Raw genomic sequence first — 17,282 nt, 5'->3', positions numbered from 1 at the left:
TCCTTAAAATAAAATAATTAATTAGTATAAACATGCACACTCATGGTATTAATTATTATCATCGTAAATATATATTAAATTTAAAATCTATGTAATTTTATTAAACTTTATAGTTTATTAGATGTATAGAGATGTTAATTATTTAACATACAAAAATATAATATAAGTAGGTTATAAATAATTCAAATTAGATTCCATAATATATAATATTGCATAATTCTTTTGATTTGATTTAATGCATATATGTAATATATTTATATAAATATATAATCCTCTTAAAATTGCATGCCTAAGTAGTTGTAATTTCGTCAGTAAAGAAAAGAATTGTAGTAACATTGAATATAGTTATATGATAGTAATCACTCATTTGAATAGTAAAAGTAACAATATTATCAGCGAGATTAGTGAGAGTGGTAGAAACAACGGGAGTAGTGAAATAATCAATATTTATGCGGCAATAGTAAAAATAACAATAATTACGGGGGGAGTAGTGAAATTATCAATATTAATGCAAAGCAGATAGTGACAAAGAATAATAATTACGGCGAGAGAGACTTGAAAGTAACAATGATTACAGGCAAATAGTGAAATGTTATTACTATTGTTTCATTAATAAGAGTAAAATATTAATAGCAGTAGTAGTAAATTTGTCTCAAAATTTATTTCATCGTAATTTTAGGATATGCCATAGAAAAATATATTAATTATAAATGTATGGGTTATACAACTTTAAGTAATTTTATTTAATGAAAAAAAATTTAATGGTAAGTAGAGGTAGCCCGGGCGAAGCCGGGCACCAATACTAGTTTATTATTATTATTGGTATCAATTTTTTTATTATTATTATTATTATAATCTTTTATTTTTTATTTCAGTTTAGTTCAGTTTAGTTTAGATCGATTCGATTGATTCATTCGATTCAATTCTATTAAGTTCGATTCGATTTAATTTCCAATTAAATTGATTCAGACAATTTAATCCTAAAAAGCGCTTACTTTGCTTGCTACGTTGAATCATAACATGACAAAGGAACCTTTTATTAAGCATAAAGGTTTTTAACAAGGCAATCACTATTGATGCCTGAACGTAAATAACACAAATTCTCATTTAAGATGAGTATATCTATTTTAAGTTTAAGATGAGTCAAATATGTGGATAAAGCAAAAGCAAAAGCCAGAATGTATAGGGAAAAACCGCCGATTTGTCTTATATGCTCAAATGGGGTAATATTTAATCCGTTTTGGTCTAAGCTTAAACGGATACCTCCGTCTTAAGGGAGACTTATTGCATAAATAATTACTCAGTAATATTTTTGAGTAAGACCAACCTAATAACAATTTTTACAAATCTAAACAGTTGCTTTGTTTAATCTCTAGTGCAATTTTATCAATAGACATTTTATGTTTATGACTCGAAATATTTAAATAGATTGATCGATAAAGTAAAATAGAGATGATGAAAATTGTATAGAGGTGATGAAAATTGTATGAATAAAATAGTAGTATTGTATAGTGTATTCATAAATGATGTTAAAAAATGATACTTGGTACATGAATTATACACAAAATTTGCATCCTTAGAAGTTAACTCATAGTTTAGGTGACAAGACCATGAAGATCACACTGCTGCTGGTGCCTTGAGTGCTTCTAGTATCTTATCATCCAACTCAAACTTGATATCTTTCTTGTCTCTCCCAATCTTTACATACTCCTCGTACCGCTCCTTTAGGTCATCAGGAAGGTACGTAGACGACTTCCATCCTAGGATTTCCTTGGCTGCTCTTGGCTCCGCGTAGAAGTGCTGCGCGTACATCACAATCACAGATTGTAAGACGGTCTTATTCAAAACTTGGTTGAAAAGAATGGAGGTCTTCTTACCATGTTACGGAAGGGAAATGCTTTCTTGGCATCTATTCCTATCGCCTTGGGATCATAATGTACAATTTTGACGGGGAGTCCAGCAGCTTGAGCGCAGAGTTTTGCCATACCATCAAGGGTCACTGCTCTGTCGCTTACGCAGTTGAAGATATTGCCACTTGCTGAAGCCGGGTTCTCAACTGCTAGAGTTAGCATTGATGATAAGTCCTTCACATGGCTGATGTTAGTGAGCTGCATTCCTGAGCCCGGGATTGGAATTGGCCTGTCTCTAACAATTCCTGAATTGTTTGCCAAAGTTCACAATCAGAAACCTGAATAAAATGTTTTAACTGAAAAAAACATGTATGAGACGGTACTATAAACTCACGGTCAAAAAACCATTCTTCACAATCTTTGTTGTTTCCTGATCCGGTCATATACTGTGGCCGGAATGATGCCCAGCTACTGAAAGTCTGGGAAATGTATTCTTCAACTGCGACATGAGATGCATCAGCTTTAACAACATCCTGCACCAAGTGAAACACAGAGAATCATGAAATTTTATAATGTGAGATGATGAATTGGAAAAAAGTAGCGTCTTCAATGAATCGAATACTAACTCCTTCGACATGAGGGGGCTCATCAGTAGGCTTATAGATCCCAGCACTACTGATGAATAGAAATTGTTCTACTCCTGAGCTCTTTGCCCAGTCAACCACCGGCCTATGCACAAAAGCTGGATTTGTTAGTCCATGCAATGAATGTGCGTAAAATGCCTGGTACATTATATTACTCAGACTCGGGTACAAGTGTCAGACAGTAGGGTTTACGAATGCATTACCTGACAGTTTCAAGGTCTTTGCCGTTATTATCCAAAACGACATCAAAGGACTCTTCTCCTACTACTTTGCCAACTTCTGCTGGATTTCCCCAGACAGTTTTGCCACCAGCACTTGTAATTTCCTGTTCAACAGTGAGGCATATCAAATCATCAACAAATAAAAGTTATAGAACAAGACTGTCTTACAGAGTAAGACGGTTCTTTTATTGAATAAACACTCATTTATTACTATCAATAAATGAGTGTACTTATATATAAAAGACCGTCTTACACAATAACCACACTTATGACATTTTATCACCTGATAAACACATTTCAATCTGCAACCACACTTATGCTCTAAAGTCAGTGAACAGTGAATTACACTTGGTTAAACACATTTCAATCTACAACCACACTTATGACATTGTATCACCAATTATAATTCAAAGAAACAATAAGCTGTAGGGAATGAGATACTGAACATACTGAGAAGCGGTTAAAAGGGGGCTTCTTCATTTTGTCAGAACTCTCATCTCCAACAGTAAAGACTGTGACTTGATGACCGGAACCCAGAAGCTCTTTCGCAAAGTAAAACCCAATCACAGCATGCCCTCCACTGTTGGTATTAACTATAAGAACCTTTTTCTTACTCCCAGTACTTGCATTGATGCTGACGCTGCTACCGACATTGCTCTTTCTGCAAAGCGTAGGAAAAAGAGCGTGGTTTCTGGATGAATGCAGGGAGGTAACAGAGGAGAATAAAGAGGAATTAGAAGAAGAAATGCTGCATGAATTGAAGGGTGACAAGGGTGTGAATTTTATTGAAGGATTAACACTGAATGATTGCTGAAGTTTCGACGAGATGAGGGAAGATGACAGAGATGCTGATATAGTAGCCATGTTGTGTACAATTAGCTCAAGTTTGGTTCAATATGTGATGTTATTGTATTATAAATTGGTTATTTTAGTTATCTTTGTATTGAAGATCATGGGCTAATATGACCAGAGGATATTTAAGTGGTGGTGAATGAAATAAATAGGGGACCTACTTATCTCAGTGTCATTTTGGACCAGAAATCACAATATTAATTAATAAAGATGCAGGAAGTGAAAATACACATTTTGCAGTAACTTGCCTGCAACATAAATTCCTAACATCAATAACCGTGAATCGTGCATGATATTGATCTTACCAAATTGAAATTTGAGCCACAGTCGGAGTGCAATGGCACTTCGAGAACTAGGACACTCGGAAATTCATTTTAGGACAAAACATGAAATTTTTTACTCTTCCATTTTCCAAAGAAGCACCATTTTCCTTTTTTTTGGATCATTCACCGGATTTGAGCACTAAGATTGTCAAGAAACCATCTCAACCAAAAGCTTAAGCTGATGGTTGGAGTCTGAAGATCTGTAAAACAAAGATGATAACAAGAATTATCATGAACATATTCCTAAATCCAAATGATCTGAATTTGTAGTATCAGACAGTACTAGGTGTCTCATAAACATGGTCCAAAATCCAAATGATCTGAATTTGTCTCACTGAGATGAGTACAACAAGATTTCTCATGATTTTGCATAGCTCTTGTTCATGTTTTCTGCTTATGTTAAACGTAAGTCCAGATTTGTTTGGTTGGTAACTTGCTATCTATCAGTTTCAGCAATTAGTGTCTAAAATGAATAAACGTACTGAATAGTACTGAAACTAAATTCACAGGAAAAAGATTTATATTCCCACAATTTTTGTAGTTGAAGAAGAAAATCCAACTTTACATCAGTTGCCCTTACATGACATAAGAAATTAGCTATTGACCCATGTAGAATTAAGTTTCTGATCTGAAGATTGCTTCTTTTGAAAAACTCATCAAGAACTGGAACCGGAGATTATCTGAATTATAGTTTTATGCCATGGATCAGAGAGGTGCTGTACAAGATTCTCAATTGGGCTGGCATGCGTTACAGAAGCCTGCACAAAGATTCCAAGCATCGCTACCATTGCCAGTCGTCCTGCAGAACAAAAAAAAATGTTACAGAACTCACATTTTTAACTGTGATCGCTAAAATCAACTGGTAAAGAGTTCATATGGAATAATCAGTTTGTCCCTTAGAATGCAGAAATGTTAAAACTCGGGAAGGAAAGCTTTCCCGGCCAAGTATTCCTACCTAACTCAAATCCAAATTAATCAGGTGGTGCGGAAAAAAAAAATAAAAAAAAAAAAAACAAGATGAAATATTTAATGGTAGCCAGTCTAGCAAGTAGCAACCCATCCCATAGAGCTCATGATTTGTGGCAGTTGCATTTAGACCAAAGTGAATAGATATCAAAGCCTTTTAGGAATTTGTGCAGGGAAAAATGGTGATGGAGGCTTACTCCAATACATTGTAGAAATAACTAGAGAGCCATACTGAACCATATAATGTATTTCAGGAACTAAAATGAAGTTGAAGAATACGAAAAATTACGACTGACCATTTTTAATTTCTTTGAGCTTCCAGTCATGAGCATTCTTTATATCTTTTGCAAGGCCAAGTGGATTTAACAAAGGACCTCCAGGATACCTGTATTTTTACAAATCAAGGAATAAATAGTTGTAGGTAAGACCGTCAGACACAGGTAATTCTGGCTTTCTTGCATTCTGAACTCTGAAGTTCAGCTAAAAATATCAATGTTCTGTATAATAAAAAATAACAATAATCCCTTTTTATTGCTTCTCCAAAAAGGACAATTATATGACATATGACCTGCTGGAACTAAAGAGGCCGTATTTAAAGAAGAGAGAAATCACCCTGGTTCTAGCCCTTTAAATGCTGCTTCAATACCAAAGAAAGGACCTTCTGCTTGTGAGCCAGGATTAACAAAGTCCATGTACCTTTTAGTTTCCACAAATCTGTGTAAAACAGAAACAACATCAGAAATTACATTCCTACAGAACTACTGCCTACGTTACAGCCTATATTGTCTCCATTTGACTAAAGGGAGTATTAGAATAGCATTAAAACTAGCCTCGTGACTCCCTTTATACCAAAAGAAAGAATGGTGTATTGTAAAATCTGTGATTAGATATTATGCAGATCAAAGTGCAGGAGAGCATAAACATTACCCCATCAAGATCAATTGAACAATTAAGAGGGTCCTTGTGCTTGCAAAGTCAAATTTTGTTGCACCTGCCTCATACCAGACTGGCAATTTGCTGATTCCAGTCGTACGAAGCAACTGCAATGCATAGCAAATAGACTAGCAGATTATGCATGCTTTTTCATTATCCTGCATCTCAAATCTGATTATAACATTTTTTTCGACAATTAGCATATGGTCAAGTACATTTGTGTTAAGCTTCAGTTGCCAATGCAGGAGCACAGTTACACAGATACTATCAGATTGCATTCATTATTCAATTCATTTTTCAGTCTGCTACAACGACAACAAACATTACCACCACAATGTCTCAAAGAAGAGATCAATGTATGTAGCATTGCAGCCTCACCCCTACATTAGCAACGTCATGATGGCAACAATAGTACAGTCAATTCAGGAGGGAGCACAACTCACATCTGTAAATAGAATGCCAGCAATTCCAGCCATAGCGAAACGGGCATGAACCAATTCAGCTTGCACATACCATTTCAAGCTTTCCGGATCTTCTCCCAACCCAAGCGGGTCAAATCCAAAGTCTCCAGCCAAACTAACCAAACAGCCATTTCCACAATCAAAGAAAGATGGTTCAGTAAATACTACTTCAGAGTTCAGACCTTCAATAGTTTAGATACTAACAGGTATTGAATTTAGGCTATTCACTCAGTACCCTTTCCCACTTTGGGGGTTCCAAACCAAAATTACAAAATTGGCCCTTGATATATAAAAACCAACATTATGCAATCTAGTACTCAAACTCTATCTCACGATTCATCACATAGCCACATAACATATTTAGCATATGGACACCCTTGAACTACAGGGACTCACTCACGACTCACATAGGCACACATGGCAAGAGTCGGATCAGTTACTGGCCTTGCCTTGCAAGTCACAATAACGGGTAGATGGGTCTAGTGTCAATAATGTGATACTTCACCATACAAGAGGCAACAATGTGTACATTATGCCTAAACTATTTTGGCAGTCCATCATTACCAAATGACCCCTCAACATCAAAACCTTTATACATTAGTTTGAGAGTTCCTGTATTCTTTTGTACGCGAACTTATACCAAAATTGAATATAGATTGAAATGCTGACCTTCCATCAAGATAAGGAGGAGGGTCTAGTCCAGGAAGCCAAGTTGGGCGTGATTGCGCTTGAACCACGGCTCGCTTTGTTGATCTGAGTGGTGTTGATGGGCATACATACGAAGACTTGTAAATGTCGTTCAGTAGAAAAGATGTACTAGTAGAATTGCATGGCAGACGTTGAAGAAAGCATTTTGATGCAGAAGCAGCCATACCTCCTTAGTTTCTAATTGCCTTGTGTTGCATTGCGTTATACATGGTAGGAATTTGATAGCTTATGGGCCCCTACTTATCCTGAGATATACCAACTCCCAAAGACATAAAATTTCACAAAATGTTACTGCTAGAAGCCTAGGAGTATAGGACCGTATCATCAGTAAAACCAACACATTAACAAGCTCGATTGAAAAACTCGTTGAACATATAAAATGCGATTTTCTTTGGCAGTATGAACTCCGTATTTTATAACAAAGACGAACATATTTGACTTGAATGATTTTGTTGTTGGGTGACCAGAGTTTTGAAAATTTTGTTATTGTTGTTAATTTGCTGAACTATTACATTACATCTTCGTTGGATGTATCTTACTAGCTACCCTTCATGTGAGAGCCAGGTTTGAACGGACATAACGGGTCTGACCGTCCAAAATTTGAGCAGACGATTCATGATCACCTCTTAGCCATTCACAAGAAACAAAAGAAGAGAGTGGATCCAACATCTATTTGAGCTCCTAAGCCTCCTATAATACTATATGAGAACCTTATATAATGCAGTCACTGTTACAAATTAATACTCAAAAATTTCTATATACCGCGTATTTGTTTTTGTCATTACAAACGTACCGTGAAAATCAACGCCCTTAATTTTTAGTCTTTCCTTTTATTAAAGTTAAAAATGTGAATTATTTCGAAGAGATTAAAATAAAAGGTACAGCTGTGAAGATCCCCCCAAAAAAGCCCCAGCAGGCGACGCTTTAGTATCTGTTCAAATGGACGACTCCGGAGTTCAGAATGCCGGAATGGCCATAGAAGTCGCAACATTCAAAAAGAAATGAGGTGGGTATGAGATTCCAGGGTGTTGACCTGGTATCGTTGGGTCAAAATCCATAAAAATGTTAAAGAGGGTGTAATTTGTAAGCTTATATGTGATGGGGCAAGAAATGATGATGAAGTCCGGAATAATTACAAATTCTTCGAAGATCTCTAGTTTTGCAGGTATGATCCAAGTATTGTCGAGTTTACGTTAATAAATATGTCAAAGTTTTGACCGATCGAATTTGATTTATCACCCGTCTAGGCGTCTATTTATTGTCATTCTGGTTCCTGTTAGAAAAAAAAAAAAAAAATCATTTGATTTGTAAATCAGTCTATTGACGATCTATTAACATTGAAACTTAAATTACTATTCCAAATAATTATTCACATTTTATGTTCAATAATATTCTTCACCATCAACCACTCGTTGGTGAGTCAATATTTTTAACCAATACAGCAGAATACCAAAAGTACTGGATTTGGAGGGTGGCCAATAATGGTAGATTAGGGTCAATCAGGGGTCATGTTAAAACAGGTCGGTTGATTGGGTTTGGTCTTGTTCGGTCAATGTTATACTCGTGGTTGAGTTGAATTGGGTTCATTAGGGGTGTAAATTATATACAACTCATGTATGTCAGTATGTATGTATATGTATATGTATATGTATATGTATATGTATATCTACTTGACAATACCAGTACAAGAGAGTTCAGAGCATCATCCTCTTTTTACTGTCTTTTCGGGTACTCCCTTGGTCCGAATATGGTAGACCCGATTCTGACATTAGTACTTCCCATCTCAATCTGCAGAAGTTTGAACAAATACATTATAGATCACATCATTTTAAGGGATCAATAAACAACCTCAGATATTTCCTTACCGCTTTCTCAAAGTCACCCGACATTCCCATTGACAGTTCACAACCATCCTCAGCAATGCCAAGTGCCTTGCATACTGTTGCTCGACAACTTGAAAGTGTCTGTAGCATTAGCAAAGTCAATTAAACAGAAAATCTAGAGGTGCACAAAGAAACAAATAGGACCAAGTATTGTACTTTATTTATTGATTGGTTTCTTGTTCAGCCAATACGCCGACCATCTCCAGCCTACCTAATATGTCTCCAAAAACTCGACGGCTGACCTTTATGACCACCCTAAGCTAGTCTTCCAATTATTTTAATCTTTTAATCATCCCATGGCAGCACGTAGCCCCTGGTCATGGTTGCTATGAGACACAACTGGTTGTTTTTTTACTGTTGTTGCCACTCTTGCCATAGGCTGGCCATTGGGGGCGTGAATAAGAGGTCGGATGTACACCATTTCCAAAATCATTGATCATGAAAGTTGTGTCGATAATCGTACAAAGGACTCTTTCACAATAAAGAATTGCATCCAGTTTGGGCAAGCCCTTGCGATTTTATACCATCATAATCCTAAATCAAGGAATGGTGAGTTTGTGTTTCGGAAGGCGAGAGGGAGAAAAGAATAGGGATCATTTTTCGTCCCACCACAAATCATGGCTTTCCTAAGTTGGACATATTTCACAGGAAATTCCTCCATACTTCAATTCCACGCCCTCTGTGTTTCCTGGTTCCATAGATCACAGAATTATACTATTATTCAATTTTTGGGTACAATGCCTACACCATATCGCATTTGTGACCCACCAATACACTCTAAATTAGGGGAAGTTCAGAGGATTATGGAAAAAAATTGAAAACAGGTTTTTTTTGTATCGGCTGAGCAGGGTAAGGTAACACCGGCAAAAAACATGTTACTGTAACAACATAAAATTTTCTCCAGATAGAGGGATTTTCTCGCCTGTTCCTCAAAAGAAACATATGGCATTATGGTGATGCAAATGGCATTGACAACTAGAATCATGATGACCTATACAAGCTACAAGTAAATGGCAGACTGCATATAATCACCTTGAAATTTTCTGGGGTGGACGTATAATCGGGCATCCCTATTGTCATGAGGCCACAAAACTCAAGATTGGGACACCCCATCTTGACATGCTTCACAAGTTCTAGACATGCTGGTGGTTCCACTCCAGACTTTGCTGTAACAGTACCATAACAATTGGGTGTATTAGTATTCCCGCCACGTAATATCACAACAGATATAATTTCAAAAGCAAGAAGGATTTACATGGAAAAAACCCGAAAGGAATTATTGATTTGTAAGAGCCGGTCATTTGAGCTTGCAAGTGAGAGCATGCAAGATAACAACAGCTCACCTTGAAAATGCAAGTTCCAGAAATGTACATGACATTATTCTGTTAACAACGAGGGCATTGCCATACTAGCACATTCACAAGTTCACAATTTCACGGAAAAGCTAGTAATAACGTTTAACGTAACGACATGTTTGGACTAGATTTACATGTTTTCAACCCCACCTTATTTATTTGCATACTTGAATCAAACACAAGTGTGAGACAAAACAAACTTACCTCAAAGCTTCACCACAGGTCTGGGTGATTTAACGATGCAGTAGACTCAAGGACCAAACCCCTAATTTCCTGGGATTAGGGCTTTGGAGAAAAAAAATGACTGTTTGATACAGCAGGGAGTTAGCTAGCTACTCTTCTGTGAAAATCTTAATCTGGTAAAGAATGTCTCAAAAATTGCAGGCAGGCACGAAACTACATATAAATCATAAATGTGGTCCCATATACTTCGAAAGATTGACTGCCTGTGCTTAGGTATGAAGTTTGGCACACCGATAATAAAAATTGCAACATCCATGATGCTCCTACAGTCCTTGTGAATGTTGTGACCGTACTCAGATCACCTTGATATGGCCATCACCCATCAGGAAATGGCCTAGATTACGAATTACTAAAGTCTGAAACTTAAACAAATGTTTTCATGTAATTGTCGCGTTTACACCCTTCCGTATTATTGTAGCTACTTTTCTCTTAATGTTATGTTAGTGACACCTGGCTACTTTGCAAAAGAAAATTCAAGTTTTTCGGCCTAACATGAAATGTTTGTCCCAGTCAACACTGTCGAGTGTCTGAAACAGGTACTTAAACAAAAGTGAAAAGTTCGAGCTGCATAAATAACATTATTCCTAATGCTATTAGACATCAGATAAAACCATTTTCGTCTTTCCCACCAATTCCTTCCGCCAATTAAAAAAAAAAAAAGAGAGAAAACAGTAATGTATTCATTGACTCACTTGTTTCTCCACTGGTATTCACTTGCACCAAGACCTTTAAGGGCTTTCTTCCAATGGCTGACACTGCACGATCAAGATGGCTGGCTAGCTGTTCATAATTAAAGGTTTCTCAGGTTAGTCAACCAAACTGAATCTGAAAGCAAGGCAACAAATGACAATGAACATTTAGCAACTTAAAACAAGATGTCAATTAAGTCTATCTTCAATAAGTGTATTATAGAAGCAGTACCTTTGCGCTATCTACACCCTCAACCATGGCTAGTTGTGGCACTGTAGCTACACGGAAATAACCAGAAAAACTTTTTACTGAACTGTGAAACATTTAAGCAACCAAAACAAAATGTGAAGGTAATGAATCACAAACATAGAACCTTAATTTGTTTTTTTGTTTTTTTTTTGGTACATATAGAACCTTAATTTGTAAGGATTGGCATTTCACAGCCCAGAGCAAGCAAAACTATTCAATCTCTAGAGCGAGAATAAGTAGAGAGGAAAAACTGGAAGGTGTTGCCGTAGCAGGCAATTAATTGAAGCAAGAAAGGCAGACCACGTACAAGTCAAGTGAGGTTCTTAACCAAAACCAATTGGCTGTAAAAGAAGTAGCTTATTTAACCTAGTGAGGTAGACAGGTTAGAAGTCAAGTCAAACAGAGTGGTTACAAGTGAAGTCAAGTTTCATCCGCTACATGTTTCTAAGTCTTCATTTCGATCCATCATTTGATACTTATATGGTGCTACTTGACTGAAAAAAAGGGAGAATATGTGTTGGGAATGTAACCCCAACATTATTGATAAGCTAGTCACATATAGTCTTTATTTGTTTAGAGTTATATACTTGTATGTTATATGTAACTAGTATTTACACTTTGGATGTTAGAAGTCATTAGTAGTAAATATTAGGAGTATAATCAATTTCACATTTCAATCTAATTTTTCAATGCGTGCATCTTCTTGTCTACTTATCTCATGTTTATCGTAAGCAACTGTGATAACCAATGGACCAACATTCGCAATTGTTGACACACTGATATACAATATTTGTGTTCCGCCAACCAAAGCCATTCATTCTTACCACTCATTCCATATCATTTTCTAATGCAATCGAATCCAAAAAGAATGGCCTGGATCAAGTTTGTTTCATTTTTCATCTTTTTCAGTAGCAAGCCACCAAATAATCAAAAATATTAACCGGTGATTCCCTTTACAGTCTCATGATGAAACAAAGCGTTCTAACATTAGTATTCTCGTGTACTGGTACTCTGGTAGTATACACTATATCTCATAACTAGTAATCCCTCCGTTCTAGTCATTTTTTTTTACCTTTTACCTTTTTCTATTCCACATGAGAGATATTTTAAACAAAGGTAAACAAACGTACTACGAATTTGCATAGAATAACCATCAGAATTGCAGCTTGTGAGAAAGTATCGGCCAAACTCGACATGCTATTAAGTAAGTATTAGCTACACTATCATGCACCAAAACCAAATAAGGCAATACAAACGGAACATACCCAACAGAGATTTAACTTTATTAGTCTGCAAATGCCCTATGAAATGCCATTCTATATCCTCCGGCAGCTGCAAACGCAATTCACCCTCAATTAACTACAATTCCTCTGACAATCAGTAGCGGAACTAAGAGGACTAGCAAGGCCAAAACAATAAAAATTACTCCCTCCGTCCCAATTATTTGTTTACCTTTTGATTAAAACACCCACTCACATTGAATATACAAGTCAAACAAATGATCGAGACGGAAAGAGAATATTTCTAATTTACATAATTGCAATAACAGTTCTCCCCTAAAATTTCCGCCTCTAACTACAAATCCTGGTTCCGTGATTACCAATTCAAAACCTTAATAGGGAAGGGGGGACCCACCTGAGGAGCTTTATCGAGAAATTCTTGGACGTAATTCTCACCGAAGGAGCGGTGGCCGGCGTCGTAGAGTTGGCGAATGAGAGATATTGGCTTTGTCTTCGAAACCGCAACAACCCGAACCCGATTCGCATCTCGACCGGCTTTCTCCGCCGCTTGACGGACCCGGTTCATTACCGACCGGAGTGCTGTAACTGCTACTCCCTCCATTGCTGCAGCTGCCATTTTTCCGGAATTTTGTTTCTTTTTGGGTTGAGTTAGTTGTGGTGGTGGTTAATTATTGTTGGGTTTTCTGGTACCAAACTTGTGAATCAGAGTGGAGTGATATAGTCGTATTGTCCTGCTGTGTCAGGTTTAATCGGTATAAATTACTTCCTCCCATCCAGACCAAAGGTTACAGTTGCTTTTTGGCACTATTTAAGGTCGTAGGGAATCTTTGATATTATTAATCTATAAGACAAAATATAATCATGTGAGATCTTATTTGATTTATCGTCATGAATGCTATAAGAATATCAATTTTTTATAATTTTTAATGATGTGTAACTAAAGATATGCACGTTACAAAACGTGCCTCGACAAGTGTGATAAAGCAACTGTAACCTTTGTTCTGGATAGGAGGGAGTATTTCACAAACCTAGTTTATTTTTGCAGTACGAATTTTACTCATTGCATTACTTTTTACGCATTTCTTTCCATTTGCCTACCCTTATCTAATAAAAAAATTCCACAACTAATTCTCTCACGTCCTAATCATAAAAACCCTAAAACTAATCAAATTTCTTGATTTATGAGTAATAATTTGAAAAGTAAAACATAGATTTGATAGGTTAAAATACAAATTAGTGATCAAATTAATACTCCCTCTATCCAACTTCACTTTGCAAGTTTCTCTTTTGCGCACTATTCACAACAGACATTCAACTTCAATTTTCTTTCGATACATAAGTGAAAATATATTCATGTGAGATCTTATTTGATTCGTCTTTAAGAGTACATTAAAAATATCTAACTTTTATAATTTTTGCAAATATGCAGCTAATGATATTTATCGCGTAAAAGCTGTGTTGGCAAACGTGATAAATCAAACTTGCAAAATTGAGTTGAATGGAGGGAGTAATTTATTTATGATTTTTATGAGTTTCTTTTTGCTTTCTTTAGGGCTTGAATTTTTTAATGTTGTTGGTTTATGCCGGGCAGCGTGGGTGGAGGATGGCAGGGGGAAGGGAAGGGGGTGGTGCACCGATGGAGGGAAGGGGTTGGGTCGACTATGGGTAGACGACATTTGGCCGCCAGGAATGAGGGTCGAGGGAGAAGAGAACGTGAATAATGAGCGATCCGGTGAGGATGACGATTGGGTCGCTGGTCCGGCGAGGGATGACCGAGTAGGTTGCCGGTTGTGGGCGACTGGATCCAATGAGTATGGCAACGTCGCCGGTGGCAGGAAGCTGTGTGGTGGCAGTTGAGCGGTGTACAACGGTTGTGTGGTTAGGGACTTGGGGTTGTACTACATTGTTGATTTGTTTTTTTCCTCTCTCTCTCCTGATACAGTACAAGTAATTTTGAGAGATATGAAGGCTAAAATTGTCAAACTCGTATTGCGATGAGTAAAATACGTACTGCCAAAATCAACACCCTTCACAAATTCTCACTTTAGACAGACACTATCTGTCTAAAATTGTAGACGGGCTAAATATCACACCACTTTCATAATAAGAGAAACAATAGGTAGGATGTCACCACTTTGTCTTATTATGTAAGTGATGACATATTTGACTCGTCTACACTTTAGACGGATATACCCGTCTAAAGTGAGACTAATTGAAGTTATTTTTATACTCTGTATTCTATCTTATGGTTTTTTAGGTAACCCTTGTCCGGTACTATTTCATACATGGATAATAGAGATATTCTACGATGTATGCCCGAGTTTTTTGTTTTCTATGTTATACCTAAACCTGGCAAAACGGGTCAACGGGTCGGGTTCGGGTCGGGCCAATTCAAGTCGGATTAGTTCGGGTCTTTCATTGATTTCGAGTTAATTCCGGTCGGGACGGCTCATTTCGGGTTTCGGGTCTGTTTCGGGTTTGTTGGTCGCGTCTGTTTCGGGTCAAGCAGGTCGGGTCTGTTTCGGGTCGAGTTATTTTCGGGTGAATGAATAATAGAGAAATAGCCATTTCAAGTCATTTCGGTTCAATTAGAGTTATATTTTGTCGAGTTATTTTCGGGTTTGGCGGTTTCAGATTAGATCGGGTCGGGTTAGTTACGGGTCAAGCAAGCTCGGGTCATGTTCGGGTCGGGTCGGGTCAATTCGGGTTTTCGGGTCACATTAGGGTGATGTAGTTCGGGTCACTTCGGGTCTCGGGTCAGTCTTTTCGAGTCGGGTTAATCGGGTCAGGTTGCTTTTGCCAGGTCTAATTATACCCTTACATTTTTTATACTCCCTCTGTTCTTGTCATTTGTTGTTCTATTCCATTTTGGGGTGTTTCAGTCAATTGTTGTCCTTTCTATTTTAGGATTGCATTTGATGAGCAATATAACACCCCCTCATACCAAGATACCTTACCAGGACTACCCTAGCATGAAAGGCTGTTACCATCTCGGTTGCCCGAGGTTAGTACATATCAAAAACAACTGTCCCAAACACATTTATTAAAATACTGTAATTGTAAAAAGGCTACAAAGTTCCAAAAACCAATAAAAGTGAATCCGAATGCTAACAACTACAAAACAGGCGCTAAGACTCATGATGGTGATACTACATCTGGCGTGATGACTCTCCCATGATCGCCCCAAGTTCACCAAATGCAATACCTGTCACAACCTGCTCACCATCCCCGAATGGATCACCGCAGATTTCATAAAACAACAACGGGGTCAGTACTGCTCAATCAAAATAAGACAAAAGCACAAGGTAACCAGCTGATCATCCACCATCTCCGGTCTCCCGAACTCACACATTAACTAACTACACACCTAAATGTGTAGCCCTGCCAGATTACCCATCGCAACAGGTAATCCTCGCCGCTAGTGGGGGACCGCAGCCAATCCCCACCTAAATCCCGCTCATCAACGAGCGATAACCCTGTCCCTTAATGTGCACATCCCCTCCTATGGCGGGTTCCACGGAGAGCAAACTAGGGCGTGAAGCCACTCCCGCAAGTGACTCCACCACAATCATCACAACACCACAACATCACAACCACCATCACAACACCAACACTCCGATGATCAGCAGATACAGTAAACACAAAACAATAACATCTTAATTCAATTAACAGAAACTGAGTAGGGAAACTCTACCTTAGCAACAATCAACAGTGACGAGAATCAAGCACTAGAACGGCTCCTCTACGAAGTCCTCGCCTAAACAATTATCACATAACACAATTACTAATTGCAAAACCCCATTTCCCCCAATTCATGATTAAAGGCAAACCCTAAAATTAATCATCAACAAACATGGGGATAAAGATGGTTAGAGATAGAGAGAGAAAAAGCTAAGAAATTCCAAAAAAGAAACCCTAGATTTCAGTAATGTCTGCTGCGAAATCCCCATCGAAAACAACACCAAAAAATTCATCAAAAACTCAAAAAAATTCAGAAATTGTTTGTAACAATAAATTCGATCTTCTTTCTCATGCTAGTAATGAAGAATTTCCAGCTCTAACCAAAACTATCCAAGGACCTACAAGTGCGGATGTTCTTAAGGAGAAAGTCGTTCATGAAGTTGTCGGAATTCCTGCTTTGAATCTTGAGTCTTGGTGGAAGATGAAACAGAGGAGGCAGGGGATAGCAACAATGTCACGTCTTTGCCAGTCATTGAGGAGGAGCCTTCTGGTTTACTTCAATTTACTGCTGAGGAGGTGAAGGTCGAGCTTGAATACTGGAAGAACTCTGTCTTTTGCTTTATCCTAGGAGCTAACCCTCCCTGGGACATTGTTGAAGGCTACATCAGGAGACTATGGATTAATCATCAGGTAGATAAGCTTTCCTTTTTACTTAATGGTGTGTTCATGGTACGTTTTCTCTCAAAGGCTGCTAAAGATGGTGTCTTAAGGCAAGGACACTTCCTTTTTGACAATAAGCCCCTCATAGTTAAGCCTTAGACCTCTGATGTGGAACTTTTTAAGCATGAAGTTAAATCTGTACCTGTGTGGGTCAAGTTACATAAACTCCCTCTGAAATTCTGGGGTAAAGGTCTTGCTCGTATCTCAGGACTAATTGGGAAATTTATCAAGTGTGATTTGGCTACAGAGGATAAAACTAGGA

General features: G+C 37.6%; 3 protein-coding genes across 4 annotated transcripts; all 3 read right to left on the bottom strand.

Moving 5' to 3' along the window:
- Positions 1–1,469: 1,469 nt before the first annotated feature.
- LOC141617533 (chloroplast stem-loop binding protein of 41 kDa a, chloroplastic-like) lies at positions 1,470–3,673 on the bottom strand. The gene is made up of 6 exons (XM_074434726.1): positions 3,166–3,673; positions 2,698–2,819; positions 2,477–2,579; positions 2,245–2,383; positions 1,878–2,155; positions 1,470–1,800 (listed from the first exon to the last, which is right to left on the bottom strand). Exons 1-6 carry the CDS (start codon positions 3,577–3,579, stop codon positions 1,618–1,620), a joined length of 1,239 nt encoding a protein of 412 aa, XP_074290827.1. The 5' UTR covers positions 3,580–3,673; the 3' UTR covers positions 1,470–1,617.
- Positions 3,674–4,359: 686 nt separating this feature from the next.
- LOC141617534 (photosystem I chlorophyll a/b-binding protein 5, chloroplastic-like) lies at positions 4,360–7,193 on the bottom strand. Its single transcript, XM_074434727.1, has 6 exons — positions 6,920–7,193; positions 6,233–6,365; positions 5,784–5,896; positions 5,469–5,570; positions 5,153–5,241; positions 4,360–4,689 (listed from the first exon to the last, which is right to left on the bottom strand). Exons 1-6 carry the CDS (start codon positions 7,120–7,122, stop codon positions 4,547–4,549), a joined length of 783 nt encoding a protein of 260 aa, XP_074290828.1. The 5' UTR covers positions 7,123–7,193; the 3' UTR covers positions 4,360–4,546.
- An 864-nt stretch (positions 7,194–8,057) lies between these two features.
- Positions 8,058–13,347, bottom strand: LOC141617535 (uncharacterized). 2 transcript variants are annotated; one of them, XM_074434728.1, is made up of 8 exons: positions 13,014–13,347; positions 12,644–12,710; positions 11,361–11,407; positions 11,132–11,219; positions 9,874–10,007; positions 8,824–8,922; positions 8,639–8,746; positions 8,058–8,231 (listed from the first exon to the last, which is right to left on the bottom strand). In XM_074434728.1, exons 1-7 carry the CDS (start codon positions 13,233–13,235, stop codon positions 8,672–8,674), a joined length of 732 nt encoding a protein of 243 aa, XP_074290829.1. In that variant the 5' UTR covers positions 13,236–13,347; the 3' UTR covers positions 8,058–8,231; positions 8,639–8,671. The 2 variants fall into 2 exon arrangements, with proteins under 2 accessions (XP_074290829.1, XP_074290830.1); XM_074434729.1 differs by having other exon boundaries at positions 11,361–11,401.
- Between the last annotated feature and the right edge of the window lie 3,935 nt (positions 13,348–17,282).

This window comes from Silene latifolia, chromosome X, assembly GCF_048544455.1.
Source record: "Silene latifolia isolate original U9 population chromosome X, ASM4854445v1, whole genome shotgun sequence".
NCBI classification, from domain to species: Eukaryota; Viridiplantae; Streptophyta; class Magnoliopsida; order Caryophyllales; family Caryophyllaceae; genus Silene; species Silene latifolia.
This window is presented reverse-complemented; position numbering and strand designations above follow the sequence as displayed.